At 52.7% G+C, this 27,886-nt stretch overlaps 11 protein-coding genes across 11 annotated transcripts; 7 read left to right on the top strand and 4 right to left on the bottom strand.

Moving 5' to 3' along the window:
* Positions 1-745: 745 nt before the first annotated feature.
* On the top strand, positions 746-3,122 carry Z517_03581 (uncharacterized protein; the record flags this gene model as incomplete). The annotated part of the gene is made up of 10 exons (XM_013432685.1): positions 746-757; positions 823-857; positions 916-1,135; positions 1,187-1,306; positions 1,351-1,417; positions 1,472-1,606; positions 1,672-2,149; positions 2,224-2,387; positions 2,475-2,604; positions 2,693-3,122. The coding sequence occupies 10 exons, from the start codon at positions 746-748 to the stop codon at positions 3,120-3,122; spliced, it is 1,791 nt and encodes a 596-aa protein (XP_013288139.1).
* A 1,033-nt stretch (positions 3,123-4,155) lies between these two features.
* Positions 4,156-6,882, bottom strand: Z517_03580 (uncharacterized protein; the record flags this gene model as incomplete). The annotated part of the gene is made up of 3 exons (XM_013432684.1): positions 4,156-5,451; positions 6,357-6,770; positions 6,829-6,882. The coding sequence occupies 3 exons, from the start codon at positions 6,880-6,882 to the stop codon at positions 4,156-4,158; spliced, it is 1,764 nt and encodes a 587-aa protein (XP_013288138.1).
* Positions 6,883-7,667: 785 nt separating this feature from the next.
* Z517_03579 (uncharacterized protein) lies at positions 7,668-9,225 on the top strand (the record flags this gene model as incomplete). Its single annotated transcript, XM_013432683.1, has 2 exons — positions 7,668-8,304; positions 8,357-9,225. 2 exons carry the CDS (start codon positions 7,668-7,670, stop codon positions 9,223-9,225), a joined length of 1,506 nt encoding a protein of 501 aa, XP_013288137.1.
* A 515-nt stretch (positions 9,226-9,740) lies between these two features.
* Z517_03578 (uncharacterized protein) lies at positions 9,741-10,625 on the top strand (the record flags this gene model as incomplete). Its single annotated transcript, XM_013432682.1, has 2 exons — positions 9,741-10,051; positions 10,103-10,625. The coding sequence occupies 2 exons, from the start codon at positions 9,741-9,743 to the stop codon at positions 10,623-10,625; spliced, it is 834 nt and encodes a 277-aa protein (XP_013288136.1).
* A 1,937-nt stretch (positions 10,626-12,562) lies between these two features.
* Z517_03577 (uncharacterized protein) lies at positions 12,563-14,685 on the top strand (the record flags this gene model as incomplete). Its single annotated transcript, XM_013432681.1, has 3 exons — positions 12,563-12,660; positions 12,720-13,503; positions 13,780-14,685. 3 exons carry the CDS (start codon positions 12,563-12,565, stop codon positions 14,683-14,685), a joined length of 1,788 nt encoding a protein of 595 aa, XP_013288135.1.
* Positions 14,686-15,168: 483 nt separating this feature from the next.
* Z517_03576 (uncharacterized protein) lies at positions 15,169-16,365 on the top strand (the record flags this gene model as incomplete). Its single annotated transcript, XM_013432680.1, has 1 exon — positions 15,169-16,365. One exon carries the CDS (start codon positions 15,169-15,171, stop codon positions 16,363-16,365), a length of 1,197 nt encoding a protein of 398 aa, XP_013288134.1.
* A 425-nt stretch (positions 16,366-16,790) lies between these two features.
* On the top strand, positions 16,791-17,822 carry Z517_03575 (U6 snRNA-associated Sm-like protein LSm5; the record flags this gene model as incomplete). Its single annotated transcript, XM_013432679.1, has 6 exons — positions 16,791-16,815; positions 16,899-16,955; positions 17,171-17,209; positions 17,333-17,360; positions 17,482-17,545; positions 17,778-17,822. The coding sequence occupies 6 exons, from the start codon at positions 16,791-16,793 to the stop codon at positions 17,820-17,822; spliced, it is 258 nt and encodes an 85-aa protein (XP_013288133.1).
* Positions 17,823-18,198: 376 nt separating this feature from the next.
* Positions 18,199-19,260, bottom strand: Z517_03574 (uncharacterized protein; the record flags this gene model as incomplete). Its single annotated transcript, XM_013432678.1, has 1 exon — positions 18,199-19,260. The coding sequence occupies one exon, from the start codon at positions 19,258-19,260 to the stop codon at positions 18,199-18,201; it is 1,062 nt and encodes a 353-aa protein (XP_013288132.1).
* A 1,517-nt stretch (positions 19,261-20,777) lies between these two features.
* Positions 20,778-21,626, top strand: Z517_03573 (uncharacterized protein; the record flags this gene model as incomplete). Its single annotated transcript, XM_013432677.1, has 4 exons — positions 20,778-20,995; positions 21,140-21,198; positions 21,257-21,366; positions 21,444-21,626. The coding sequence occupies 4 exons, from the start codon at positions 20,778-20,780 to the stop codon at positions 21,624-21,626; spliced, it is 570 nt and encodes a 189-aa protein (XP_013288131.1).
* A 491-nt stretch (positions 21,627-22,117) lies between these two features.
* Positions 22,118-23,871, bottom strand: Z517_03572 (uncharacterized protein; the record flags this gene model as incomplete). The annotated part of the gene is made up of 2 exons (XM_013432676.1): positions 22,118-22,246; positions 22,387-23,871. The coding sequence occupies 2 exons, from the start codon at positions 23,869-23,871 to the stop codon at positions 22,118-22,120; spliced, it is 1,614 nt and encodes a 537-aa protein (XP_013288130.1).
* A 1,370-nt stretch (positions 23,872-25,241) lies between these two features.
* Z517_03571 (uncharacterized protein) lies at positions 25,242-27,491 on the bottom strand (the record flags this gene model as incomplete). The annotated part of the gene is made up of 1 exon (XM_013432675.1): positions 25,242-27,491. The coding sequence occupies one exon, from the start codon at positions 27,489-27,491 to the stop codon at positions 25,242-25,244; it is 2,250 nt and encodes a 749-aa protein (XP_013288129.1).
* Between the last annotated feature and the right edge of the window lie 395 nt (positions 27,492-27,886).

Raw genomic sequence — 27,886 nt, 5'->3', positions numbered from 1 at the left:
TCTTGGTCAATGTGCGAACCCATCCCTCGTAATGCTACCTGTTTCGACAGGCTGCAGCATTCTACTATCCACAGCATGTCACCAGCTGAAGCGTGTCTGGGGTCAAGTTGAATTTCACATGTTGTGACCGTTGGAGAAGTGGAGAAGCGCCTGATACCGACGGGAGTGAATTGATTCGTGCGTTGGCAAAGTATACGAGGCCCCAATTATCCTCTGAACTCCATGTTGGTCTGGCCAGAATGTGGCTGACTGAAGATCCCCCAGAACCCCATATCAGCACGATACTAAGATGGTGTTTGGGTTCGAGGCCCCCAGCATCTGCATCCACATCCACATCAGCATCAGACAAGCAGCACGGCCCGCAAAGAACATAAAGCTTAAGGCAGCTTGCGTGGCTGGTGCGGACCTCGGTGCAATCAATCCATTCTCCTCAATTGAAACCTCGACAGTCTTTGACAAAGTGACCGTGCACGTCTTCCCCTCGTCTCCATCGACCTGGTGCTCAGCATTTAGCTTCAAGCGCTGATCAGGTGTATATTGGTCTAGAACCATGTTCAGCTGTCGAACTCTCAGCCACGCTGGAGACACTGGCCAGGCACCTGCATGGTTATTGTAAAAGGGCCATCTTCGTTCTATACACAGAAAGGAACAACTCCTGCACAACTATCCCAGCGAGCCTTCGCCCAAGTCCTCCAGCCTGCCATAGAGCCAGATCCAGGATTTGCAGTGCGACAACAGAGGAACGATGGCACCATCTGTACGTAGAGGATCATCCATATCCAGATGAAGTTCTTCCTCATGTACTGATCCCCATATGACCAGATTGGCGAGTACGACCAAGTGGTTGCCATTACGCAGTAGGCTCAGTCTTGACTCTCGACCCCCCTTTGCCATTCTTGCTAACCTTTCAACCAGACAAATGATCAACAATTCACTCCAGGACCTGTTTGCGATCAACCAAGCAAACGCCGTGAGCGCTGGCCATGCAGCTGACGCCGTGATACCGAATTTCGGCCCAGGGACCTTTGCTTTCAAGGACTTCAAACTGGGTTGTCCCAGGGTTATCGTGCACTATAGTGACGAAGACAAATACCATGTCCTCTACCAGATCCACATTACCAGCGGCAGTTTTGTGGTATGTCCGTTTTCTTCTAAACAAATCCTCTCATTGCTGATATCGTGTTAGACCCAGAAAAGCTGGACGGACACGACGCCTCTCACATGGCCGATCCAGGACTGGTATTTCGCCTACTCCGTCAACATTGGCAAGTATTCCGTTCTTCAACTCAAGTTTGTGGCGGCTGACGTGGCACAGCTCTGGCGGACATCAGCAAGCCAGAGGTACTGGAGAGCTTGCGCAAAAAACACGATATCCCGGGTGACTACTCAATCCAGAAGTTGATCATGAATATGAAAGGTGATACAGATATCTGGTTAAAAGCCATGCTCGTAATGTCTAACATGGGTACAGATCCCGACATCAGCTCAGCCACAATGACCCAGTCCTACTTTGGCGGTTATGAGAACGACAAAACGCCCAAATTGTCTGAAGACAACCTGAAAAACATCAAGATCCTGATGACGACAATCGGCGAGGGTCAAAGCAGTATGTCGCCTGTGGTACCATGTGACGGAGCATGAGAACCTTGAAGAGCTAACCCCTGGACGCAGACACAATGCTACACATGCAAGACTTGAACGTCCTGGGCTACGTGACCAACGGCCCCCAGAACAAAGCCGTCGTCGAGTCTCCCAAAGCGACATTCATCCCCTGTGGACTCCAGTTCCAGACATATCCATACAAGTCCAACGGCAACGCCGCCGGGGACGGCACGACCGGCAACTCCAGGCTGAACTACCTCTGCTACCTCGAGAAGACACTCAACCCAGGCCAAAAGGACGCGCCACCCATGCCGTCGGGGGACAAAAAGTATCTCGGCTACGACGGCAACTGGACCGCCGGGTCCATCTCGACGAGCAACGGACAAGACAACATCACAGACGACCTACCCCTGGGCGCCTTTGTCTTGACATCCGGCAATTTCATGGACCAATATCTATTTCCCAGGCTGCGGGACATCATTGCCCGAATGGCCATTGGGTGGTCGGACTTGAGTGCCGGAGCGTGGGCCAATTCGACATGGGCCATGTATGAGTGGCCATTCCCCTCGTCCTTTATCGACCAAGTCCACAATGTTTTGAAAACTGACACTTGGAAAACAGGGGAGTCAATCTCCACATCAACGACCCTGGCAACGTCAAGGACAGCGAATACAAGTTCAGCAAGACTCAAAATGGTCCGAAAACAGTCTGGACGTTTACGAAGTCCTGGCCTCAGGACCTGAAGCGCGACCATGGCGCTCAGTCGATCAAAGTTACTGCTGAATGTAAGTCCGTTGTGTCTTTGTTGCGATCTGGTCGAACTGGCTGGGAACTGCGGATTTGATGCTGACCATTTTCTCAACACCGTGTAGCGTCCTGCGAGGTAAAAATCACCGCCACTGGAGACAGCCCGACGATCAACGTCGAAGGCACCTCGTACATACGCCTGTACAGCGAGGTATGGTGGGGACTTGAGGACAATGCCGCCAGCAAGGGAGACGAGTACGTATCCGATATCACAGAGAACAGCCTCGACCTGACCAATCTCTCCGCCCTTTGTAACATGGCACTAATCTACACTCTGACGCAGCCTCCACCGCTCCTTCAAATGGAACTTCAACCTGACCCTCCAATCCGTCAACGATGGCGGCCTCCAAATCATCATGACGGACCGCGGGCACCACGTCGACTACGACGCCAGCGACAGACGCGACCTGAAAGACAAGTTCGGCGGCATCATCGACTGGCTCGAGGGCTGGTTCAACACGTTCAACTTTGACAACCTGGGCAGCCTGGAGAACGTGCTGGCCAACGACATCGGGCGGGCGAGCAAGCTGGTCTTTCCGTGCTCGGGGGTCTTCTTCTACAAGAACCCCGTCATGACGGACCGGGGCGACTTGATGTGCAGTGTCGGGTACAAGCCGAGCGGGGAGACGTTTGGGGGCGCGGCCAGGGTGAATCCGCCCGTGCTGGCGCCGACGGATCCCAAGACGGTCAATGAGAAGACGGATAAGTGGTGATGATTTAATTCTGGGGTTGGAGGAGGACGTGGGCTGGAGAACGACCCGCTCAGTGATAGTGACTTGTATCTCCCTAGTAATACTGGTTGGAAGAATACGAGTATATCCTGAAATCGACACGGCTATCTATCATTAGTACATGCTAAGTGGTACACGGAGGAAATATCATTAAATACGCTTGGAACTGCCCACGGGAGTATACCTCTCCCCTGTCTAGACCATCTACCTGTCAACGACACCTGAAATCAAAGTTGTCGCAGTTTCCCCCACGATGATTAAAGATGGGCACTCTCGAACCGGGAGACTTTTGACGAGGCATGGCTGAAACGGGGTCCATGGTCGAGACTCGACAGTCGAGAGTCGAGACCCCAGCCAATATGGCATGATTTTGCGTTTTGTGCTAAAAAGTCCTGCATAGAGACTGATACAGTACCTGGACTAAGGCCTTGGTACCCAAGAGTGATGAGGCGTAGCTGAAAGCCCGGTTCGAGACTTCCCACTCCCTCAGCTCGTCCGGTTCAGTGTTCTGGTAATGGCGATGACGATGACGGTGATGATGATGAGAATGAAGACGATGTCGATGTGAGGGGCTATTGAGTTCCCTACTTGCATCGCACGTGCATAGGTGCTCTGGGGAAGCCTCAAAGGTGTAAATTGTGGAGTTGAGGATGTGTGTACCTCATAAATGTGGAGCTGAAACCCAAAAATGGCTAGACCCACTCAACTCCACGGTTACTCTGTACTCGTTTGACTCGGTACTCGTAGATAGAGACATGTGCCTGCGACAGTTGGTCGCCTTGGGATCAGTCGTAAAGTATCAAGACCGAGTGACAGGCCAGGATCCACTACACTGCTGCCATACCATCGTTTGAGCCCTCGCCGTTGCTTTCCTGACTTGTCAGTGGTACCAGGACAACCAATGACCTTTCCCCCTTGCTCTCGACTGCGCTGGATCAAAAAAGGGTTCTCTAAACATATTTAGTCCGCAACTTTGTGATCCGAGTCAATCCAAATCCAAAACACTTCACTCCTCCTATGCCTGCCTCTCCTCGAAGCTCAGCCGTTGGTACATCTCCTCCAGCTGTGCACGGGGCACTCTGGCATGCTCTTCAGGTAAGGTGTCCCTGCGCCATCCGTCAACGAGATTTTCAATCCTCGATTGATGCGCCGTGCCTTTGGCGGCACACCAGATGACCATGAGGCCGATGAGCATCCAATTGCCCCCCAGAGGGAGATACGCCCTAGCATCCTCTGCTAGCTGGTATACTCGGGAGCAAAGGAGGTCGATCTCGTGATCAAAGCGAGACTCCTTCGGCGCCAGGGCACGCTGAACACACAAAAGCACCGCAGTGATGACGAGTCCACGGTTATAGTACTTCTGCTTTAGCGCCAGCTCTTCGGTGCCGCCATGGGTACTAACAGTGACTTCTCGCTGCATTCCAAGGGTGATTTGTTCCACTTCCTCCTGAAACTGCGTCACTCGGTAATACGCAGCCACTTCCTCGATACTTCCCCGTGCGGTACTTCTGAATTCTGTGAGGAATCGCCCGACCCTAACCGTGCACCGTAGAAGATGGTCCGAAAACTGATTGTTTGGGCAGGACGCCTCAAACATCTTCCACTGATCGCGACTTAATTTCGGATCTGGGTCAAATAACATCTCCTGGGCGACCTGGAATCGTAGATTGCCATACAGCATCGATTCGAAAGGCTCCTGGTCACGACAGAATCCGCGCAGCTTCAGCAATTCGACTGCTCCCGTGCCATGTGGTGAGATAAAGTTGCTGATCGGGCCTGGGAAATAGCATGATGTCTTGGCCAACAGGAAGACTGCACAAAGCGTCTCGACCTCTTGCGCCCGGACGGGGTCATCCAGGATTGAACGGACGGCGTTGATCGCCCGAACATACTGTCGTAATACCGGCCGGAGCGTTGCGCTGTCACGGACGAATCTGGTTTCGGCGTCGTGGAGCCCGAGTACCGTGGCAGTGGCGGCGTCCAGGGCCTCATTACATCCCATGCGGCGGGGAAGATCTGCGAGGAATGGTCCCCATAGCTGCGTGATGCTGTATCGAAGGTCCTTTAGTGCTAGAAGCGCGACCAACGACTGTGCTAGAATGCTACTTTCACTGCTCGGAGGGACACTGAAGTCGAAGGTGGGAGGAAAAGGTCGGGACGATTGTGGCAGTCCTTCCACCGGAGCAAGACAAGATTCTCGTGGATGCTGGCTACGGTTGATAAACTTGTACCTCTGCTCGCCAGCCCCGATACAAGGTATTCGGGCTTTCCGACAACGTGTACATTTCGGACGCTGCAAATCGCACTGCGTCTGTTAGTATGTGAGCATGAAGCCTCGGGTTTGTGCTGAACATCAAGACCTGCCTTTTTGTGGTGGGCTCTACAGGCCTCGCAGCCTCGCCCGATGGGTCCACCCGGCATAATAGATCCAGAGCTTCTTTAGCGGGGCTTCGGTATCAGGGGTGGTCAAATCTATTTACACATTCCTTTGAATTCAAACGGAGTATCCAACTATGAACTGGTTGTTCCCGAAGACCGAGGTCTTTTCTTGTGATTAGAACAAGATCTCGTTGTCCTTTGAGCTTGAAGATCTAGGTGTGTAGTTTTGGTCACAATGCCTGGCAGGAACGATCAAGTTACTCAAGGCCTCCAACTACGTCATGAATGCCCTGCGCTTGCACCTGGCAGCTCACATTTTCGACCTACCGCAACAACTCATCTGACACTTTGAATGTGAAATACATGACCATTGGCAGAGCCGTCACAACTTCCCGATAATCTGCATATCCGGGACGAGTAGGATCAGGATCGTCAACGGAAAAGGCAACCTCGGGAGGCAAGCAAAAGTACCTAATTCCTGCGATCTTCATTTCGGCAGGATATCCTGTGCCGTGGTGGAGTCACTATGCCCTGGCACCTGGCCAGGGGGTCACTGGGGGCCGTGAAATGCTCGCATACTAGCGTACCGAAGACATCAGAATTACCCCGTCTCCTGCTTTGGACTTCAAGTCCCGCAGAACACTTACTCGAGAACTAATAGCATCCACCGGCCCAGTGCCGCAAGAAGAACGAGATGGATGTTACGTGTATTGACCCAGAGACGAGCATCCTGCGGAATCAGTTCCACTCGGCTCTGCCTGATGTCCTTTCTTCATCCTCAAGATCCCATCTCCTGGACTACAACAATAGAGCAAGCACCCCGATAGCTCCACCGACCACTCCAGCACCAGCCATCGACTTTGTCGACCCGCTATTTCCTGTCGGCGACGCCGAAGCCACGCCCGTCGTCCCAGTCACACTGTCCGACGAGGCAGATCCCGAGGACGCCGTCGAAGAGGGTCCTCCCGTAGCCGTTCCACCAGCAGTCAATGTTGTCTGAAAATGTGTCCCGCTCGCAGCGAGGCTGCTCGTTGCGGCAGCAAGGTTGCTCGAGTAATTGTCGTCGCTGGCGATGACGGTGGCACAGCTTAATGGCTGCGATGTGGTCGTGGTTGTCGCGGGCCCGGAACAAATAGGCCAGCCAGGACAGGTGGAGAGGTAAGGCGCAGAGAGGGTGCCTCCGACGCAACAGGCGCCGTCTTCGAATCCTGTGTCAACGAACCATACGCCAACGCAGCCGTGGAGATCTGTCTGGTAAGAGTGAGATGGGATCATGGAGGATGGGAGAGGGGGTGGGGAAGGAACTTACCCTTTGCGATAGTGCAAGAGTCGCAAAGGCAAGGGCTGCAGCATATGTCTTCATAATTGCAGGATGGGAGATCGATGGGATACAGATGGGCAGGTGAGATAGATAGATAGAAAATAAAGTGCATCAAAGTCATAACCGGCTCAAAGGCGGTACCTTTATACGCTGGCGCCTCGTTTGCTCATCCCGTGTCAATGTCCATTTGGCCCCAATCGCACCTCTCTACGCCAACCTCGCATTCATTGGCCTTGCGTCACCTTCCACCTCCCTCACCACTACTGCATTCCACCCATCTGAATCCACGTTACCCAGGCCCGGGCGTAAGGCAGGCCACTGTCGTTGCGGGTGGCTGGACCCAACCGGCTCTGATTGGTCGAAGCGCCATGTCTTTCCTCTTTGGGAAATGAGGCTCTATTACTCTTGTTCCAACTTCCCCCTGGGTCCGACAAGTGGCGATATAACAGACCATGCAGCAAGGCACGGCCTGAAATATCTCTGGAGAGACGATCCTGCGCGCTACTATACTCTGCTCTCCCACTGATTGGTGAGGGCGGGAATGCTGTCCAACTTCAGCAGCATCCCCGGTGGTGCATTTGCCGCAGACATTCCGGATCCTCGCATTAGACACGGGTGGGAGTGACATCAGGAGGCTTCAAGAGACATGATTTCTCGTTTTTTCGGCGGCTTTGAGAAGATGTTCCGCCACATTTTCAGCAAAGTCGGCCTCGTTGTAGACATTGTCGTGGGCGATAAGTAATGCGTCCTTGCCCGGTCTACAAGTACCTTCATCAAAGCATTCTATACTTCTCTGACTTTGTTTCTATCAACTATTAGGCTTCACCATGATCTATCCGGTTTATCTCTTCGTGCCCCTCATAGCAACCCTCCTCAGAGGCACAGCACTTGCAATCTCAGCGCCGACCAAAACTGCTCCGTCTACCAATTCATCCCTCAACTGGACGTCTTGCCCGTCTCCGTTCCCACAAAATTTCCAATGTGCAGAACTGTCAGCGCCCTTGCACTACAGCCAGGCCAACGAGCAGAACGTCACCCTCAACGTCGTCAAAATCCCCGCAAAAAACTCGTCCGCTCGTCTTGGAACCCTGGTCTTCCAGGAAGGCGGCCCAGGCTACCCCACCGCCGCACACCTCATCAGCTACGACAATCAGGTCGGATGGCAAAGGATCCAAGAGCGGTTCGACGTCGTGGCCTTGGACCCCCGCGGCGTCGGCGTGAACTACCCGATGAAGTGCGACCCGCAGCGCTGGAATCAATTTGCCTCGGCCCTGAGCTATCCCAAGACCGAGCGACAATGGGAACAGACCCTGGAGTTTTTTGAGGATTTTGGCAGTGATTGTAAAAATCGGACCGGGGCAGAGATATGGTCGACATTCGACACATTGACGTCGGCGAGGGACCTCGAGACTCTCCGCTCGGCATTGGGCGAGGGCGGGATCAATTACTATGGTCTGTCGTGGGGTAAGTAGTTTTACTCACCGGCTCGGTCGAACTCATGTCTAACGTGTCAAAGGCTCCCAACGTGGCCAGCAATACGCACAGCTCTACCCCAATAAGATCAGAACATTGGCGCTCGACAGCGTGCTGGATCACACGAGCCAGCCTGAGAACCTCATTGTTGACAGCGCCATTAGCTTCGGACTCGCGGCGGATTTCTTTTATGATTGGGCCGGCACGAACAAGTCATCGGTGCTGTACGGCCAGGACGTGAAGACGCTTTTCCTCAACCTGGCGAAGCAGTTGGACCAGACCCCCGCCACCCTGACTGAATGTGTCCAGAGTGGGAATTGCTACCCAAACGTCACTCGCCAGGAACTATTGAGCTTTTTCAGCGGTCAGCTCGACTTCACCCGCAGCTTCCCCAGCTTAGCTCAGGCCATCACCGAAATGGCCCAAGGGAACTATTCCGTCCTAGCGGCCCCTATTGTCACTGAAGAAACGTCCTCAGCCTGGTCTTTCATGATCGGATGCAACGACTGGTCCACCAACGAGACCTACGTCGACTTTGCCAACCGGCTCATCGCCGAGCGAGAATTGACCGGCGCTCCGGAAGGGGGAGACTATGTCGGCGCCACAGCCTGGGATCTTTGGATGCTTTACTGTCCACGATGGCCCACCGCCGTGTCGAATCCGCCGAAACCTTTGGACATTGCCAATACCTCGGCGCCGGTGCTGCTGGTCAATGCACTGTGGGACCCCGAGACCCCATACTCCGGCGCGGTGAATGTCCAGCGGCAGATCGGTGGGAGTGTGCTGTTGACCAGGCACGGTGAGGGCCATGGGAGTTTTCTCGTCGACGGGGGCGGAGAGGCCATGGACATCATCATGGACTATTTGTTGACGGGCGCTCTGCCCGCACCTGGAACGGTAGTCTATTCTTGACGGGGTGGCTTGCGGCTCGTCTGGAGGCTCAGGGAAGGTCTCGAGAGGCACGAGGAGATAAGTAGGTAGTAGCAATAATAGTGAAATGAGTTCAGGGCACGTGTGAGGAGCCGTACGTTAATCTTGATACTGCTCTACGTTGGTCAGCCACGCGGCCCAAATGCCATCACTTACAGAGTCCGAGACCCAAGTGAGTAGGCGTGGCTGTTGCAGACAACATGTATCACTCACACAAGGCCTGGCCGTCGTTATCAGACTTTTTCGAAGCCCTTGTCGTCGTGAGAGGGAAGCCAGCAGGCAGCAGGATTGAGGAGGTGAGATGTCTCTTAGAAGGTCGGAAATTTTCAGGAGAGGGTTTATTCTACTTCGTCGCTGCTGGCGTCGCGGAGTTCAAGTGCGGGATTTCGTCGCGCAGCCAACCACGTCTTGTGTCACGTGACGAGTGCGGAAGCCTTGGGAGAACAACACGACTGTGGATCGAACCTTTCTTCCTAACCATCACCTCAACATCCACCATGTCGGCCGGCAAAGGTCCCTTCACACGTGCCTCTGCTGCGGGAGATCTGGGCGAGGTCGAAAGGCTGATCAATGATTTAGCGTTCCCCCTGGATGACCTTGCGACCATAGATCTATGGACGGCCTTCGACACGGCAGTTCAGAATGACGAGGTGCTGATCGTGGACAGTCTCCTCACTCTCGTTAGGCCTACTCAGCATAACCTCGTCACGGCGGTTGAAAATAGCAGTCGCTATATGATCGAGATCTTGTTACAGCATGGCTGCGATATTAATCAGCAACTACGCTCAGACTGTCCTGGACCCCTATGGTACCCTCGCTCGTCCTTTCTCCTGGTCCCTCACTATTAACAATCCTTTAGTCTTGCGTTATCTGATCCGGAACTCGTTCAGTGGCTCGTCGAGCATGGGGAAGACCCTAACGCCACCTGCTACTTCGATATCACCGCTCTCTCCGTGGCAGCCGCGTCAGCCTCGAAAGAAGTCATTGAGCTTCTATTTAAACTCGGCGCTTCCGCCGACCGTGGACAACCTCTACACTATGCAGTGATAAATGGCCGCTCGAATGACATCGTTACTTTATTCCTGAACAAGGGAACTCCGATCAATGCCCGGATGTTTGAAAACCACTCGCGTTCCTTCGCTCAGCGCGAATGTCTTGGACTAGCAACGCCCATACATGAAGCCGTACAGGCGAAGAATGTGCGACTCGTCCAGCTACTGCTCAAGTATGGCGCGAATATGAATATCCCAGATACCTTGGGCAACTTCCGCAACTCGAGAATTTGGGTCATGGGATTAATAATTCTACCGACGAGCGAATATTGTCACCTTTATGACCAAGGAGTCACGGATAAATTCACTCCACCTCATGATCGGAGTTAATGTCAAGGGCAAAGAGGTCGAAAGAGTTGCAGGATAGCTTCTGAGGACCGTTACTCAACTTGCGTCCCAGTTCGTCGATTGGTCTGACATCCGCCGTGCCCAGTGATTTCAGGGAATCTAATTCGATGCCTCATCAGCCAATCTATAGGAGTCTACTGCTCTACTGGCTAGTACATCGGGCTGCCACTGCATGGACAACTCTTGGCACACGCCTCAGCGAGCAGACTTCAACGTACAAACCCTGCCCGCCATGATTCAATCGAAGCCCAATCGGCAAAGGATCAAAAGCTCTGTCACTTAACCTCGCTATCACTTCTACTTATGCTCTGTAGCAAAGGTGGAGAAGGGTCCGCGACAGACAAAGGCTGCGGGTTCTGTCCACTCTTCCATTCGATCCCAAGGGAGAAGAGGCTCAACCAAGACAATGGCGGAAGGGGTTCCCACCTACAACAAGGTCGCAGCGTCACGTCTAGCCTCGAGGTTTGGCATGAATGAAGTCAAATATCTGTACTTTACAACCTTGAATCGATGCCTCCTTACCGAAGACTTAAATTCCTGCTTCGTGGTGTGTCTGATGTCTCCTGTCGCAACAATCGCAGCACACATTCCACTGCATCCTGGTCCCGAATATAAGGAGCTAGACGCTGGTGATCGCAACCTAATTTCGAAGATGATGGAATTCTCAACGCTATATCAGGCACATAAACAAGACTTTTCAACGTATAAGACTACTCTTGTCTATGCAGCATTAAAGGGCAAGCGGTACTTCCCGACAAGAAAGCTTTTATCGAGAGATGCCTCAAGCAATTCAAGGTCGACTTTCCGGTCTAAGACTACCACATCAACCTAGGTGATGCACCACGGCGTGCCGAACTTGGTACTTGCTTTGTTGAAGGGGCACTGCTATAGGTTCTTCCTTCTACGTGGAGGACAAATTCATCGTGAGAGTGTGGAGAGGCGAAGTCCTTCGGCCAGCAATTACCACTGCCAATTCAGCAGATCTCATCTCCCGACCAGTTGAGGGTATTCCATAAGCAACTTATTCCATCTCACACGAAGCAAGCTATCCCCTTTTCACAAATAAGCGACACTACTTCGCAAGCAATCTACTCAAATCCCATCTTCCCTCGACCACAGATCTCGAGGGTTCCAGCAGTTTCGGAAGCACCATCTATGCCGGAACAGTCACCTCCGTCGTAGAACCCAGTGTTGTCAAGAACCCCTACCAATGTCTTCACTACTACACAACAAAACACTGGCTCTCGAAAGGAGAGCCCAGGCCCACAGGTGTAGCCACACAAGCCCGAACGCCTGGGTTGAAGAACTATGAGTTCGTGGCATCCTGACCCCAGGGAAACCGGAGGGCGGATCTTGGAAATGAACAACGCAAAGATTCGCGTCAAGAAAGATGGTTTGGAGGAGGACACCCTTCAGGGGAGGAAGGTATTGGTATGTAAGGCCCTGAAGGTGTATACTGTTGCGTGATCGAGTTACCGCAGGGTAACGACGTGTGGCTAGCGGAGCTGCTGAGCATCACCAGTGGATGATATTACCACCGGGAGCGAGCCATATCTGTAATTCGGGTGCTGTTTTCGAAGGTCTCTTTCGAAAAGAGCCAGTGGCCATCTCAGTATGCTGGTGGATATCATACAGAAGGCAACATCTGGGCAAAGGGAAGTGAGTCGTAAGAAGGAGGCTGGCGAGCAACACAATTGAGGAATGGTCTACAATATAGTTTCAAAGCGGCGTGACCTGGTGGATCCTAGTGTTGGGTCATTCCCTGCCAAGCCGCAAGGGCCGTTGTCGCTCCCCCGAAGTTCAACCGAAAATTTCAACTTTTCTCCTCCAGACTATATTGTAGATAGTTCTTAATTTAGTAAATAAATCTCCCTGCCTTTTTGCCTATCTTGCCGTTGTACGAGCGCCTTTACACGAAAATGGGTGCTCGAAAGAAAGAAGCCGCTCGCCGTGAGCGGCAGGGCCAGTCGACAGACGGGATGGCAAACGTCAAGGTCAAGGGCGAGAACTTCTATCGGTGCGTGCAGATGCAAGCGAGCAATACCAGGCCGATCAACGCTAACAAGAAATCCTCAGCAATGCCAAGAAGCTCAAGACCCTGAACATGCTGAAAGATGGCAAAGCGCAGCGGAATGCCGACGGCAAGATCACGAAAGCCGCTTCTTACCAGTCCCGCGAGGTCCCCAAGGCCAGAGTCGAGCCGAATCGCAAGTGGTTTGGAAACACGAGAGTCATATCCCAGGATGCACTCGAATCTTTCAGACAAGCTGTGGCAGAGCGGGCAGCGGATCCCTACCAAGTCCTTCTGAAGACGAACAAGCTACCGATGAGTTTGATTCGGGACGCGGAGAATACCAAGAACGGGATCAAACAACACCAGGCAAAGATTGCGGTGGAGTCTACTCCGTTCGCCGACACCTTCGGTCCCAAGTCGCAGCGGAAGCGTGTCAAACTAAGTGCAAGCTCTGTGGCGGACCTGGCTGACGAGTCGGTGAAAATGCACGACAACTACCTCGAGAGGCTGGAAGAGAACAAACTGCTGAGCGGACAAACTGCAGAACAAATGCAAGGACAAGAAGACGGCGAGCTAACCAGTGCCCGCGAGCCCATCTTCTCGAAAGGCCAAAGCAAAAGGATCTGGAACGAGTTGTACAAGGTCATTGACTCGTCCGATGTCGTTATTCACGTGTTGGACGCCCGAGATCCTGAGGGCACAAGATGTCGGAGTGTGGAAAAGTACATCCGAGAAGAGGCACCTCACAAGCACTTGGTCTTCGTACTCAACAAGTGCGATCTGGTGCCGACAAGCATAGCGGTAAGATTACCTCTCCTTCTGCTCAGCAATCCTCCAAAGTCCTACGTACACACGCAAAACAACGTCCCCTCCATCGCTAAGTCAAGGCTCCTTTCTGCGTTATCGCAATTTTTCCTCAATGAAAGCAGCCTGTTACAGCTTTGGTACATCAAGCCGCGCTCGCCACCCTCACGGGCGGTTCTCGACAAATGCATCCGTCTTGGAAGCGTATATGTCATCAGAGCGCATGGCGTGTTTCGTTTGAGTTGAGGTTTGCTTTCTTTGTCCATGGCACGTCTCTTAGTAATGTCTCACACATCCATACTAATCCCAAGTCTTTAGGCTCAATGGACCAGACTGCTTTCCAAAGAATATCCCACCCTGGCTTTCCACGCGTCAATGACGAATTCCTTTGGGAAAGGCTCGCTTATCACGCTCCTGCGACAATTCTCCACGCTGCATTCGTCGAGAAAACAGATCTCGGTGGGTTTCATTGGGTATCCAAACACCGGCAAATCCTCAATCATCAACACACTACGAAAGAAGCGAGTTTGCACTGTCGCTCCAATCCCTGGCGAGACCAAGGTTTGGCAATACATCACATTGATGAAGAGAATTTATTTGATCGATTGTCCTGGAGTTGTTCCTCCTAGCCAAGGCGATTCCGAAGAAGACATCCTACTACGTGGAGTGGTGCGTGTGGAGAATGTCGAGCATCCCGCACAATATGTTGAGGCCGTTTTGCGGCGAACGAAGACTCGCCATATCGAGCGGACGTACGAAATCAAAGCTGCGGATTACAATGACGACCCGATAGAATTTCTCAGCATTCTAGCCAGAAAGGGTGGCAGACTGTTAAAAGGTGGCGAGCCTGATGTAGACGGTGTTGCCAAGATAGTTCTGAACGATTTCCTGCGCGGGAAGATTCCCTGGTTCACGCCACCACCGAAGAAAGAGGGAGCTGACGGAACCGACGACGGTCCGTCAACAGAAGTAATTGAAGGGAGAGAAGGCCGGCTGGGTGAGATGCCTGGTAAGAGGAAGGCAGATCAACCCGCAACAGCTGATCAGAGTTCACTTGAGTCAGGTGCCGAACAGGACTCTTCGTCCAGTGATGACGAGGAAGAGGAAGAGGAAGCGAACGGAAGTGAAGAACCAGTTGATGATGACTTTGCAAAATTTGACGATGATGATGATTTGAGCGGTAGTGGGAGTTCTGGCAACGAAGAAGGGGGCACTCAGCTATGAGCCCGTTGCCTAGTTCGCCTTGAAAATCAATATAAGCAGCAAGCCTTGCTTCAACTGCAGTGATCCAGTCCTTTCCCCTTTCCCTGCCACTTAGTGGTCACTTGGTCCCCTGCTCCAGTGTGTTGTCTACCACCAGCTACCGCCTTGTTCTTAATATCGCTAATTCCAAAGAGCGGGCGTACGTCACGTAGACTCTGCGAGCAGTCTCATACCATAGCGCTGAAAGATACATACCGAGCAGATTTGATACCCACCCGTTGCTTCGCACATACAGAAAGCGGAGGCGGCGGGAGGAGCCGCCAGGAACAAAGAGGTTGTGACGTCAAGGTCATGTGAGCAAAATACGAGCATCAACTCATCTTCGGTTTTCTCCCGAACAACTGCACCTGACCGATTCTCATGTATCGACACATCCTCTCCCTTTTCCTAATGTAAGGCCATGAACACTTCGCCGACCTCGGTTCTAAGTAATCGTACTTCCCAATGCTCAGCTTCTGGCCTGTTTTCTGGGTATGCTCATGGATAGCGTTCGCTAGAGCGTTTCCAGCACGCCTACGAGCAAATGACAGAGAAATCTCCCAACAGACCTTTGAGTCCCTGGAAGAACTCGCGCGCATTGTCGACATATCCTACTGCGTCGGGACGACGGGAATACAAAAGCCCTTCAAATGCCTGAGTCGATGTAGCGACTTTGAGGGCTTCGAGCTCGTCACCACCTGGAACACCGGCCCTCTCCTGTCCGATTCGTCTGGCTATATTGCCTTGTCGCATCCCCCTTACCCGAAACGAGTCATCGTGGCGTTCCGAGGTACCTACTCTATCGCAAACACAATTGCAGATTTGTCGACAAACCCCGCCGAATATGCCCCTTTCCCTTCGGAACGAGATAATGATTCGTTCTGCACCACGGCACAGTGGCAAAATGAAAAGCATTCTATACTTCCACAGCTACTGAAGCAGCAGCCAGAAAAGAGGAATTCGATGCCGACAGAGTGTCTCAACTGCACTGTTCATTCGGGCTTCATGACATCCTGGCGGAACACACGCTGCATCATCATTCCACACGTAGAAATGGCCTTGAGGGACAATCCTGACTACGAACTTGTGCTGGTTGGTCATTCACTTGGGGGCGCCGTCGCAGCGTTGGCGTCTCTGGAGTTTCAAGCGAGGGGGTGGGATCCTCACGTCACGACTTTTGGCGAGCCACGGGTCGGAAATCTAGCTCTGAATCAGTTCATCGACAAACGTTTCAACTTGAATACCACAAGCCCGGACCAGTGGACCTACCGCAGAGTCACACATGTGGATGATCCAGTGCCGCTGTTACCACTGGAAGAATGGGGTTACAGAATGCATGCCGGCGAGATATACATCTCCAAAGCCGCGCTGCCTCCTGGCCGTGCCGATATTCAGCATTGCGTGGGTGATGAGGACCCCGGTTGTATTGCCGAGAGTGCATCGACCGAGATCGAGAAGGTAGGATCCGCAGCTCGGAGAGAAAACGGTACAGCCTCCGAGGTCAAGGGAATGTGGGAGATTGGTCGACGCTACAAACTCTGGCAGCTGTTCTTTGCTCATCGTGACTACTTTTGGCGACTGGGTCTCTGTGTCCCTGGAGGAGATCCATGGGACTGGTCGAGAGGCAAATACAATGCGACATTTACGAATGATGAGTTATGATCAGTCGTGATGGACGGAGAATGATATCATGAGAGAAAAGCACGGCGTTGGGAGATTCTGGGCAAACGAGAGCTTCAGTGCCCCGTACATAATCATAATAAACAACTATACATAATGTTCAAGACTATCATCATGTACAGTATGTACCCAAGTCCCAAGGCACCTGGCGAGTGAGATAGCATAGATTCCGGCTTCATATTATTCCGCTCCGGTCTTGGCGCAAGGCTCTTCCCAGTCGCAGCCTTGACATCAACCTCTTTTGCCAATTTGGATTTCGTTCCGTCAACCACTCGCCATCGCAGAACCCATCATCTCCTCTGAGTCTTCGAAGCCACCTTGGATCTCGATGAATACACCTTGAGATAACAGCTCACCAATCTCCCTCCTTTCCCACAAATTCCATGTTAACTACCAAGCCAACACCCATGGCGTCGCAACTCCTGCCCCTAGGTATATCCCCATAGTTCACCGCATATTGTCCTTCTGCGTGGAGAGACTCAGATAGCTAGAGGCTGACCACGTCCTGGGAACAGAATTGATCGACAAGTGCGTCGGCTCGAGGATCTGGATCGTCATGAAAGGCGACAAAGGTAAGGAAGGGAGCGGCAGATGTACACATCTTTGAATTCCTGCACAGTGCAGAAAAAAAAACCGATTCGTGGATTTTGTCAATGGGTCCGTGCCGAATATCTCACCGGAGTCTTGTTAAGGGTCCACTGCCCATCGGCGGTTCTGTGTTGGAGATTCTCCAGTTGTATTTCTGATTCCTGAGCTTTTGACTGACGCTTTGATTGTCGATGTGCAGAATTCGCCGGTACATTGATCGGGTTCGACGACTATGTCAGTAAGTATTTCCCCGGATCGCCCATACCGGGCTAGATGCCCTGCAAGAGAGCGGAGATATGTCAAAATCACGAGGAAGAGGATATACCTGCTAACCATGTTCCTTTTCTCCGCTGTGTATTAGACATGGTTCTCGAGGACGTGATTGAATTGTAAGTCTTGCTCATCTGTGGTCTTTCTTGGTGTTGGCATTTTCTCGCACATACACACACTGTGCCCTACCCAACACGATATAAGTATTCGAGTGAAGCGAGGCTGACAGTTCTCAAAAAGTGACTACACCGGGGCTCAAACACGGCTGCCCAAGATCCTACTGAACGGGAATAACATCTGCATGGTACGTCTGACAGGAGGTCTACAAACCCTCCTCCCTCCACCAACGTATCAATGCATACTCTACTTTCCTCAATTTTCACTGTCCACGAAACCCATATTCTCTTGTCCTCGCTTAGGCATCTCTTCTCTCAACAATTGCCGGCCCCCTCTCTCAACCTTTCATATTACACCCATCGTCCTGCGCACTTGGCACACTTCTACAAAGATTTATTTTGACTGATTTCCGCGAACAGTTAGTCCCGGGCGGCGAAGGCCCCGTCCCCGCAACGGCATCATGAGAAAGAAAATCGTTTTGGATTCTTTTTCTCCGCAAGGCCGTCCGGATTAGACCGCCGTGGTATCAATCAAGCAGAGAGAAAAATGGAGAGGGACGAGCACAGGACACGAAGCGATCGTTCTCACGTCTTGGGTTTGTCGCTTGAGCTGGCTGGAAGAAACGGGAATGGTGGAACAGTCGCGTATCGTGTGCATGAGAGGACGAATATTCGGTATGTATATTTGATGAAAAGCCTAGTGCACAGTGCGGCTCAAGAGTACAGCCTCCCCGGAAACTGAAGAAACTAGTTGTCAAAACAAAAATTGTGTAATCGGTCCTTCAGCGCGCAACACACTCCCTAGAAGGAAGAGAGCGGAGGGCTAAACAATAAATCTTTTTCATTTCCCGTATCTCGAAGCAGACTTCTGTAGGACCTGTACCGCCTCTCGCTGGACGCTGCGCACAATGTCCCCTGCGGGCCTGACCTCCTTGACCAATCCTATCCCCGTGCCCGCGTAGGTGGTCATTCTCCCTTCGGGGCCCCAGCCAGCATCGCCCATCTCCATGGCCTGCTTGTAGAGCTCGACGTTCTCCTTGTCGCCCATGCCGCCGTGCACCGCGTCCAGGTAGGTGCGGTTCACGACGCCGCGGCCCGTGTACGCCTGGGGCCAGCCGCGGATGCCTCTGACGACGTCGTAGATGGTGGTCGAGACGGTGCTGGTCCCTCCATCGGTGACGCGGAGGACTTCGTCCTGGTAGCCCTTTGCGATGACAGCCTCATCGCACGCGAGAAACCGTGTGCCCAGACACACGCCGTCGGCACCGAGGGCCAGCGCCGCCGCGGCGCCGCGTCCGTCCATGATGCCACCGGCGGCGAGAACGGGGATGTCGATGCCTTCCCTCTCGAAGGTGTCCTTCACTTCGGGGAGGAGCGTGAGCAGACTGGCCCTCTGCGCGAGTCCGTGACCGCCCGAGTCGGAGCCCTGCACGATCAACACGTCCGGTTTCGTGGTCTTGGCGACTTCGATCGCCTCGGCCACCGTGCCCACCTGGACCCAGATCTTGGTGCGGTCGTTGCTCAGGTGGCGGACAGCTTTGGCCCAGTCGAGGAGATCGCTGAGGTGCGTGGGCGCGAAGAACCACACCGCCGCGACGGGATGTTTCTCCAGGGCTTCGGAGAGCAGTTCGAGGGAGCTACCCCAATTCTGGATGCCCACGCCGATGGGGAGTAGCCCGTCACGGAGGGGCACGTTTGTGGACTTTGCATATTCTGCTGCTTCGGAGAGGTTCTGCAGCAGAGAAGAGAGGTCGAAGCCACCCGCCAGGAACCCAATACCGCCGTTCGCAGACACAGAGACTGCCAGACGACCCATTGTGATTTTCATCATAGGCGCCGATACCACCAATGGGAGATCGGCGGTTGTCCATGGATAGTCATCGTGAAGTGCATGGGACGGCATGCTTGAACGAGCACCTGGTCTGACGAGTTTTACAAGACTATTGCACAGGAGCTAGTAAATTGAAAAGAACCAGACCTATACAACGTCAGAGAGGGAGAGCTCTTTGCCGAACTCAGTTGCGAAAGTAAGGATGGGTATGCCGCAAATCTCAACGTGCAGGTCAGAACTGAAACCGCTGACTCCCGGGTTTTCTAAGGCAAAAGGTGTGACAGCATTGCGTGGATTCTCAGTCCTGTGGTCCGCGGAGGGAGCTTTCCATGGCGCAAAGATCAAGGACAGGAATCGGAGAATAGTCCAAAGCAACCAATTGGAGGATCCATGGCACCGGCCGCGGAGATGTCGTTGGTTGAACTCAGTCCCTGGATTCAAAACAAGCACCGAACAAAAAAGTGGCTGCGCCGAGTCAGTTATTTGATAGTCACATGACCCTTGGCATTTTTGCATGATTTGTCTCCCGATTCATCGACTCCGACTTTTCAGATCGACGAGGCCAGCGAGACACGACGTCTTCATCATTCCATCTCTTGTTGCCATTGCTCTGTGTCCTTCAATCTATGATCTAGCTTGCTACTTAGGCCTCCCCTGTCTTCAGACGTCACCGTCGCTTTAGCCCGTCGAATTTAGGATCTCTTTGTTTTTTCTTTTCTGTCTTTTGGACCTTCTGGATATTTTCCATCTCGTTTTGAAAATATGAATGCCCCTGACCGGTATGTTCTCGGCTTTCTTTTGTTTGTCGATCTTGCACGCTCTCGTTGTCCTTCTTGGAACCACTTGGTTTGAGAGCCGAAGAAAACATGAGGAGGAAAGGGGGTGAAAGAGGTGGTTGATTCACACACAAAGCAACGAGCACACAGAGCAAACGTCCTCCACCCTTCCAAACCCCCTGGTTTCGCCCAAGTAACAGGGCCATACGCCTGGACAACGTCTGCCTCAAATGGCCTGTTGGTTACCGTGATGTGTTTCCTTGCAAACTGCCTGCGTCAAACAACCTTGGCCTTGGCGCACTTTTCTGCCTGCCTGAAGATCAGACCTCACCTTCGCCATCTGCTGCCTCGCCCAACAATTTATCCTTCTTTGGTATCTCGCCATTTCTCGGAACTGCCTTTCAAAAACTTCCTGTCAGAGAAACTGTCATCATCCATGTGCGAGACTTCTTCCGACCTGGCTGCGGCCACGGATGACCAGACTCCTCCTATGGATACTCTCTCACCTAGACGAACCTTGTCTGGCCAACTTATCATCGTCGAAAACCAGCGTTGGCCTGATCATCCAAAGAATAAATACCGGGGAAGCGTCAATTCCGGAATTGACACAAACAGTGTCAACATCCCGACAACGTAAGTTTCAATTTCTCCACGGTCGCGCTTCCTCTGGCCTCTCGGACCTGGATCGGTTCTGGAATCTGGACTTGGACCCAGGCCCACCAAGGAAACCTCGATTTGTTTTTGACACAATTTCATAGCTCTGGGAGTGCAAACACCACCACCACCACCGCTGCGACCGAGGATCCCGTCGAGATGGCTGGCACGGAAGAACCTGGTTTGCCTTCCATACCGGATCCGGCTTCTCTATCTTCGCCATCCAAACCACGTTCAAATACCGGTACCTATCCTGGCGCCGGGCCCGGTGGCTGGCCAATCGACGGCTCTGCCTGGAGGAACCACCCTGCGAACCGTCGCTACCAGTTCTTCCAACTGGAGCAGATGCACCATGAGGAAATCAACAGACTTGAGTGGTGCGCATTTTGCAAGAGACAGGCGAATAGCTGGATCCCGAACCCTTGGCCAAATTCTTCCTCTAGCAATCACGCGTGCCTGCTTTCCCGACATGTTTTACTTCAAAATATGGGCCTGACACATGCTAACTGTTGGGCAAATAGTACCGAGGCTTTCCTTCTTGGAGATGATGAGAAGAAGATTGAAGAGAAGATCGACACCCGTAAGTCTCGCATTGACGACAGCGCCTGGTGAAGTCCTAACTGATCCACGCGACGCAGGTACTCCAAACACGACCATCTTCACCTTCAACAAGGAAGACCACACCCTCGCCAATCTCCTGCGCGACAAGCTTCTGAAGAATAGCCACGTCACGTTTGCTGCTTATCGAGTGCGTCATGCGCAAAACCCCCCAGCCAGCCCTCGTGGGATCACACGCAAATACTAACACAACCTCGTTCCTTTTAGATCCCGCATCCTCTCTTCGCGAAATTCGAACTCCGAGTCCAGACCGACGGCGAAATCACCCCGAAAGAAGCCGTGCTGGCCAGCTCCCGCGACCTGGTCCACGACCTAGACGTGCTCAAGACAAACTTTACAAGAGAGTACGAGTTGAGGAAGATGGTCGGCGGTGCCCAGAACGGCCAGTGATCAGTGAATCCCAAGGCTCAAGGCTCAAGGCGTTCTTGCTTGAGCAAGCCGACCAGCGAGCCAGCCAGCATGGTTCGTTTGTTCTTGACGTGCCAGTGCGGTCCGGCCCCCAAAGCCAAGATACGAGATTTGACGGATCGGGCGGATCACATACGATACCCCTGTTGTACCATTAGCGGCGGGCGCGGTCGGGGTCGGTTGGGAATTTAAGGGATTCGAGGGCGTTTAATCGGACAGTGTCGGGGACGGTATCTTGACAGCGGTGATGATGGGACACTACGCATATGAAGGAGGTTCAAAACATCATATACCATAGCACACCATCGCACAGCATCAACAGAGACATTATGACATGCTGGTTGATCACATGGACTCGTTATTCTTGAACCCAATAGAAAAGAGAACGTATGAGTCACTCGAGTGACAATGCCACTTGAGTCGAGGCTCCCCAACCTGTCCATCTACCTATCTAGGTAGGTATCTATCCTATCCTACACACGCGTAAACCCCTTGTAACCCTGCTGCGCACATTCCTTGATGGTCTTGTAGTAAGTAGGCACACCGCCCAGGTAGATGAGCGGCTCTCTCGGCTTCCCGGGGATATTGTCGCCCATGTACCACTGCCGAAGTTTCGTCAGCAAGAAATGCGATCGAACGAATGGGGAAAAGGATAAATAAGGGGGAAACGCGGTAAATGGGTTGAGGGAAGGGAAGCGGCAAGGAAAGGTTAAAGAAATCAAGAAAGAAAAGAGCCACATACCGATTTGGTCTTTGGCAACAGCGTCGCGTTGGCCAGTTTCCAGACATCCTGAGCCCACTCGTCCTCGACGTCGGGGTTGGCCTCGATCTTTTTCAATCCCGAGCTGTCCATGTCCTTGATCGTCTTCACGATCCACTCGCCCTGCACCTCGGCGCAGGTCGGGCCGTTACAGAGGGCGGTCGGGGCCTGGGGCCCGTAGGTGAAGAACATGTTGGGGAAACCCGCGACGCAGAGGCCCAGGTACGTCTTGGTGCCCTTTTCCCACTTCTCAGCAAGCTTCTGGCCACCCACGCCAGAGATGTCGATCTGCTTCAGCCCGCCGGTGATGGCATCGAAGCCCGTCGCGCAGACAATGTAGTCGAGGTCGAAGTCGCGGTCGACGGTCCGGATGCCGCGTTCCGTAAACTCGACAATCGGCGTCCTCTTCATGTCGACCAGCGTCGTGTTGGGCTGGCTGAAGATCTCGTAGTAGCCATTCTCCAGCGAGATTCGCTTGCAGCCAAAGGCGTGCGGCTGGATCTCGGGTGCAAGCGACTCTTGTAGGTCCGGGTCGTGAATGCGGGCGCGCACCTTGGCTTTCCAGAATTCATATGCTTCCTTGTTGGCCTCTTCATTGAAGAGCATGTCATAGTATGTCGCGAGCCAATAGTGAAAGTCTCCCTTGGCCCAAAGCTCTTCGTATGTCTCTCGCCTTTTCTCCGGGGTGTCGTCAAACGTGGCCCGTGGCAAGAAGTTGTACGAAAACCCACCAAAGGAACTGATCCGTCCGGCAAAGAGGTCTGGGTACTCTCGGAGTGGAACAATCTGTTCATCGCCAGTGTATTCGACCTGCTTCATTGGTATTGCCAGGTTCGGGGTCCGCTGGAAAAGTACAAAGTCTTTGGCCACCTTACTCAGCTCCTGAGCAAGTTGCACTCCAGTCGACCCCGTTCCAATTACCGCGATTCTCTTTCCCTGCAGGTCTTGGTCTTCTTTGGGCCAGTATGAAGGATGGACAAAGGTCCCGCGGAACTTCTCGATGCCAGGCCAGTCGGGGATATGTCTCTTGGCCGAGAATCCGGTATTCAAGAGGAGGTACCTCGCAACGAAGCTGGGGCCTCCCTTGGTCGTTATGTGCCACTTAGCATTCTCATCGTCCCACGTCGCTGCGGTCACCATAGTGTTGAATATGGCATCTCTGTCTAGATCCCACCTCTTTGCAACAAAGGTGAAGTAGTCTCGAAGTTCGGCGCTGCCGGGGAACCGCTGCTTCCAGCGCCAGTCCCGCCAGAGCAGAGGATCGGAAAACTCGTAGAAAGGAATCGGACTATCCACACGTGCCCCCGGGTATCGGTTCCAATACCATACACCACCCCAGCTTGAAGCACTGTCGACGATCTTGACCTTGTAGCCTTCCTCGCGCAGTCTTTTTAACTGGTAGACTCCCCCAAAGCCAGCTCCGACAATGAGCGCATCGAGCTCAATTGTCTGCGGTAAGGAGTCCATGTCAGGCGTGCCGAGACGGGATGTGCAGTTTTGAAGACAGAGTATGAGATGAGATGGTTTTCCAGGCGGTTTCGATATAAGAATAGGCTTTCCGGACACATGGACTGGTTTTCAGTATGGCAGCTTCATGCTTTAAGTACCATATGCCATTGATAGAGGACATGGTGAATTCAGCCAACTGGCCAATCAAGGCCATTCCCGACGAAAGGATAAGGAGGTCCCATGGGAGAAGAACCAACAGATCCTTAGGACAAGTGAACCTCACTTATGCATTGCCCCTTGGGAGACTGATGCTCCACAGGTCGGAAGCAGTCACCATATCGCCCTCGAGCTGAACGACTGGGCAAGGTCTGCCAAAATCATAAACTCAACAACAAGCATCACGACCATACTATGGATCTCCGGGTCACAGGCTTCTCCCATCGCCATCCGAAGCATGATCTCTCTGGTCGATGCATATGATTACAAGACACGTAGTAGCTGGTCACTTTCCTCCAGTAGCCATGTATCGGTCACAATGAAGCAGCCGTCAAGCCGATTGAGAGACTATGCCGATCATGCACCGGGAGTGAAAACTTCAAGAGGGAGCGTGGCCGGTGACGTTGATAACGCGGATTGGATCAGACAAACGGACTTTTACAAGGCTAGGTGTCGGCCTAGAGGACGACGACTTCAACCGAGTCAGCCACCCCGCAGTGTCGTGCATGAATATGGAGTAAGCCTCACTCTGGGGAGCGTCAACTCTGAGTGGTTTCGATATCAGTCGGGAGGTAAAATCGGCAATGAATTGGGGGGTCGGAAATCTGGGGAGTAGCATTCTCATCGGAAACATAGCGTCGTGGTTTTTCGGCATCTCCTCTCATTGGCCCGCTCTGCAAATCCCCTGCTTGTATGCATGGATGCATCCACAGCCCGAAGGGTTTTCGGAAAGGATGCCCAGCCCGAAGCCTACTTGGTGGGATTCTGTACACAGGCCTAGAAGGGGGTACAGCCCATGCCCCTTCCCAGAGGTCTTGAGTGCGAAGTAAGTCATCAAGGTAGGAAAGTGACAAGAACTATTTCTCAAGCCTGTTGATTGGGCGCTGGCGAAACCTGCTGGGCACAAGAGACACAACAGATGTTGCAGGGCCATGAGACGAGTCGCACTGCTGCAAGACGACATTGCAGACCTCAGTAGACCTTGTCGGCAAAGAGTCGCATAGACACTATAGCTGCTCAAAGGAGAGGCACAAGCTCAGTATCCGGTTGAGTCCGCCGCTGGAGGCATATTACCTATGTCCCTACGCGCAGATCCTTCCCGAGTGTTCAACTATCCAAGAGTCAAGTTTCTGCACAAAGAGCAGTCAATGAGGCGTTTCTAACAGTCACCACTATTCCAGGAAATCTCGCTCATCCATCATAGAGAACAAGGGCACGTTATCCTCGTAGGAGCCGAACCATAATGTCCTTGGAGACATAGGAGGTAGCATCGAGATGTCATCGTCAAATGCAGAGGGACCAGCCAATACCTCGAGATTGAGGTCATCGATATCTGTGTCATCGAGCGTATGCGATCCAGCATTTTCGCCATTGGCGTCGGTGGTTAAAGTGCTCAGTCCTTGGTCGGTATGCAAGTCTGGTCGACCTAGGAGGTTCTCGATGTTGTCGACAGAGCGGGTATCTCTCGCCGGAATACTTGTCGTGCCCGGATGTTCCTTCTCATCCTCTCTATGGATTTGTCCAAACATCCCACTCACCAGTTGAGAGTGAATTGCCATATTTTCTGTTGTTTTCCTCCTGACGTAGATCTTGCATGCATCTAGCAGTGACTGAAGAACCACCAGATTCCTTTTTGCGACAGCGTCGTGTGGAAAGAGGTCAAGCAGCCGCAGTGCAGTGCCGAGGCTGTCATCCAAGGGATATATCTTATACAAGTCACCGAAGTAAGACAATCCCAGCACGAGACCTGAAACAAAGATCGAATTGACAACAAAAGGAAGCCTCTTCGGTATACCTTCAAATCCAAGTAACTTCCTCAACAGATTCACCGTGCTTATCGCAGAGTTGACACAAGCGTGAACTTGGATTCGGTGGGAAGATCTGAGAGGGTCAGGGCTTCTGTCTCCATCGCTGCAGTTCTGCGCCTTCAGTGCAATGCGACTGGAAATATACTCCACAAAGAACGGCCGAGTGAGAAGCATTATAGTCCAGTAGTACGCTTCATGGACGTGTATGAGACCAATATTTGGCAGCCGGCCCTCGAGGAATTCCTGGTCCTTGATCCGGTCTGTATCTAGATAGCTGTGGAAGCGCACTGTCCATCGGCGATGGTGTTGGCTGATTTTCTGAATTGTGTCGGTGGAGATCATCCGCTTCGCATATATGTCGGTCAAGATCTTTTCGAAGATGGCGCACAGGTCTACCGACGGGGAGTAGTTCTCGTCCAGCTCGGTGTTCCGTGTCTCTTCCGTAGACGGAGGTCTTCCCAGCGAGGTGCTCATAAAGAGGTCAAGGATCCGCATCACCTTCCAGACCCTCTCCCGTGTTTTGATCTCGGCGGGAGAAAAGAGCCCGGCGATATCAGACCGATGTAGCCCGAGAGCATAAGCGGCACGAACGGCCGTTCCGAGATACATAAAGGCAGCATTTCTTCGAGACGCCCCCAGCAGGTACATTGTGATCATAGCGTATGCTTGCACGGTTGGAATGCTGGGATCTTCCATGAAATACGATGCCGTCAGAAACCGACCATAATCAAAGTAGACCTTGGCAAGTGCATCTTTGTCTTCGGGACATGTCTGGGCTCCTATGGCGAACACGAGAAAGTATATCGCACTCAAGACAGACGTGTGGTGCGGTTGAGTCTCCAGCCAACTTGCGAGATTGTCGAGGAGGTCACTCTCGTCAAAGAGATCCAGCACACAGTTTGTGGCCATGATATACCGACGAATCAGATAAGCTGCCTCATCAAAACTCGGTTTCACAGGAGGTCGGTGGTCTGTTGCGTGCAGCCAGGTAGCGGGACCTTCGGGCGCCGACTCGACCATCTGGTATCGGAAAGGATCTTCCACAAACGCACATGGTCCGATGCACGTCCCGACGAGACTGCAAATGTTCTGAAGCAGTGACAAGTCTGCCGAGTCCCCAATAAACATGTATTTGCCCTTGGTGTCTTGTATGAGCCGGGATGTCTCGAGAACAGAGCTCGTAGAGGTATTGCTCATCGCCAGGCTTAAAGGATAGAGCGACTCATGTGGTGGCCCGTCTTGCACATTCCTATCTTGACTGATTGATTCGACCTCGATTGAGGCTTCGTGATTGATGTTGCACGGCTTTGTGAAACCCGTGGACGTCTGGCGAGACTGAGATTGACATGTCGAATGAACGCCACGTTCAATGCAGCGAGCGCAGGGTCTGCTTCCCGAACACTTCTCTTTGCGACGTTTGCAAGTGCTGCACGCTTCGGCGCACCGATAGCGACGCCGCCTCACAGCGGTGTTCTTGATCATCGACGCAAAAGAGGCTGTATATGGAGATTTTTGAGATAGTGGACCCTGGTCTGCTGGGTATGCGAGTGGCTTAGGTAAAACGACATCGAGGGCAAGCCAGGGTACATCCTGAGTTTTGGGCGTATCCTGCATTTTGATTATTTCCGAAACCTCGGGCAGATTGTGCGGAGCCTTCTTGGTCCCTCCACATAGGAATTATAGTTAGGATTGGAATTGTAAGGCGATTGCCATGTAGTCTGTTCCCTGGTACACGGATAGTTGACTTCGTTGACGTCCTACCTTCCCATCAACTTTGGGCTCTTTGGGCCCCATGGACAAAGGATATCCCTTGGTGAGACTATCAGCAGGATCCTTACCGGTGCCGCATCCGGGGTAAGATGATCTGGAGATTTAAGGTTGAGGAGTTCATCCCTCGCGTTGCTCCACCAAAGATGTTCCGCAGTTTTCCCCAGTACCCATTCAGCCGATGGATTGGCGGACACTGCGGTCCAACATGGGAGCCGTAATAATATGCTTCGGGGCTTCGG

The sequence above is a fragment of the Fonsecaea pedrosoi genome (assembly GCF_000835455.1).
Source record: "Fonsecaea pedrosoi CBS 271.37 unplaced genomic scaffold supercont1.2, whole genome shotgun sequence".
Lineage (NCBI taxonomy): Eukaryota > Fungi > Ascomycota > Eurotiomycetes > Chaetothyriales > Herpotrichiellaceae > Fonsecaea > Fonsecaea pedrosoi.
The sequence above is the reverse complement of the archived record's forward strand: the minus strand, read 5'-3'. Positions and strand labels throughout refer to the sequence as shown.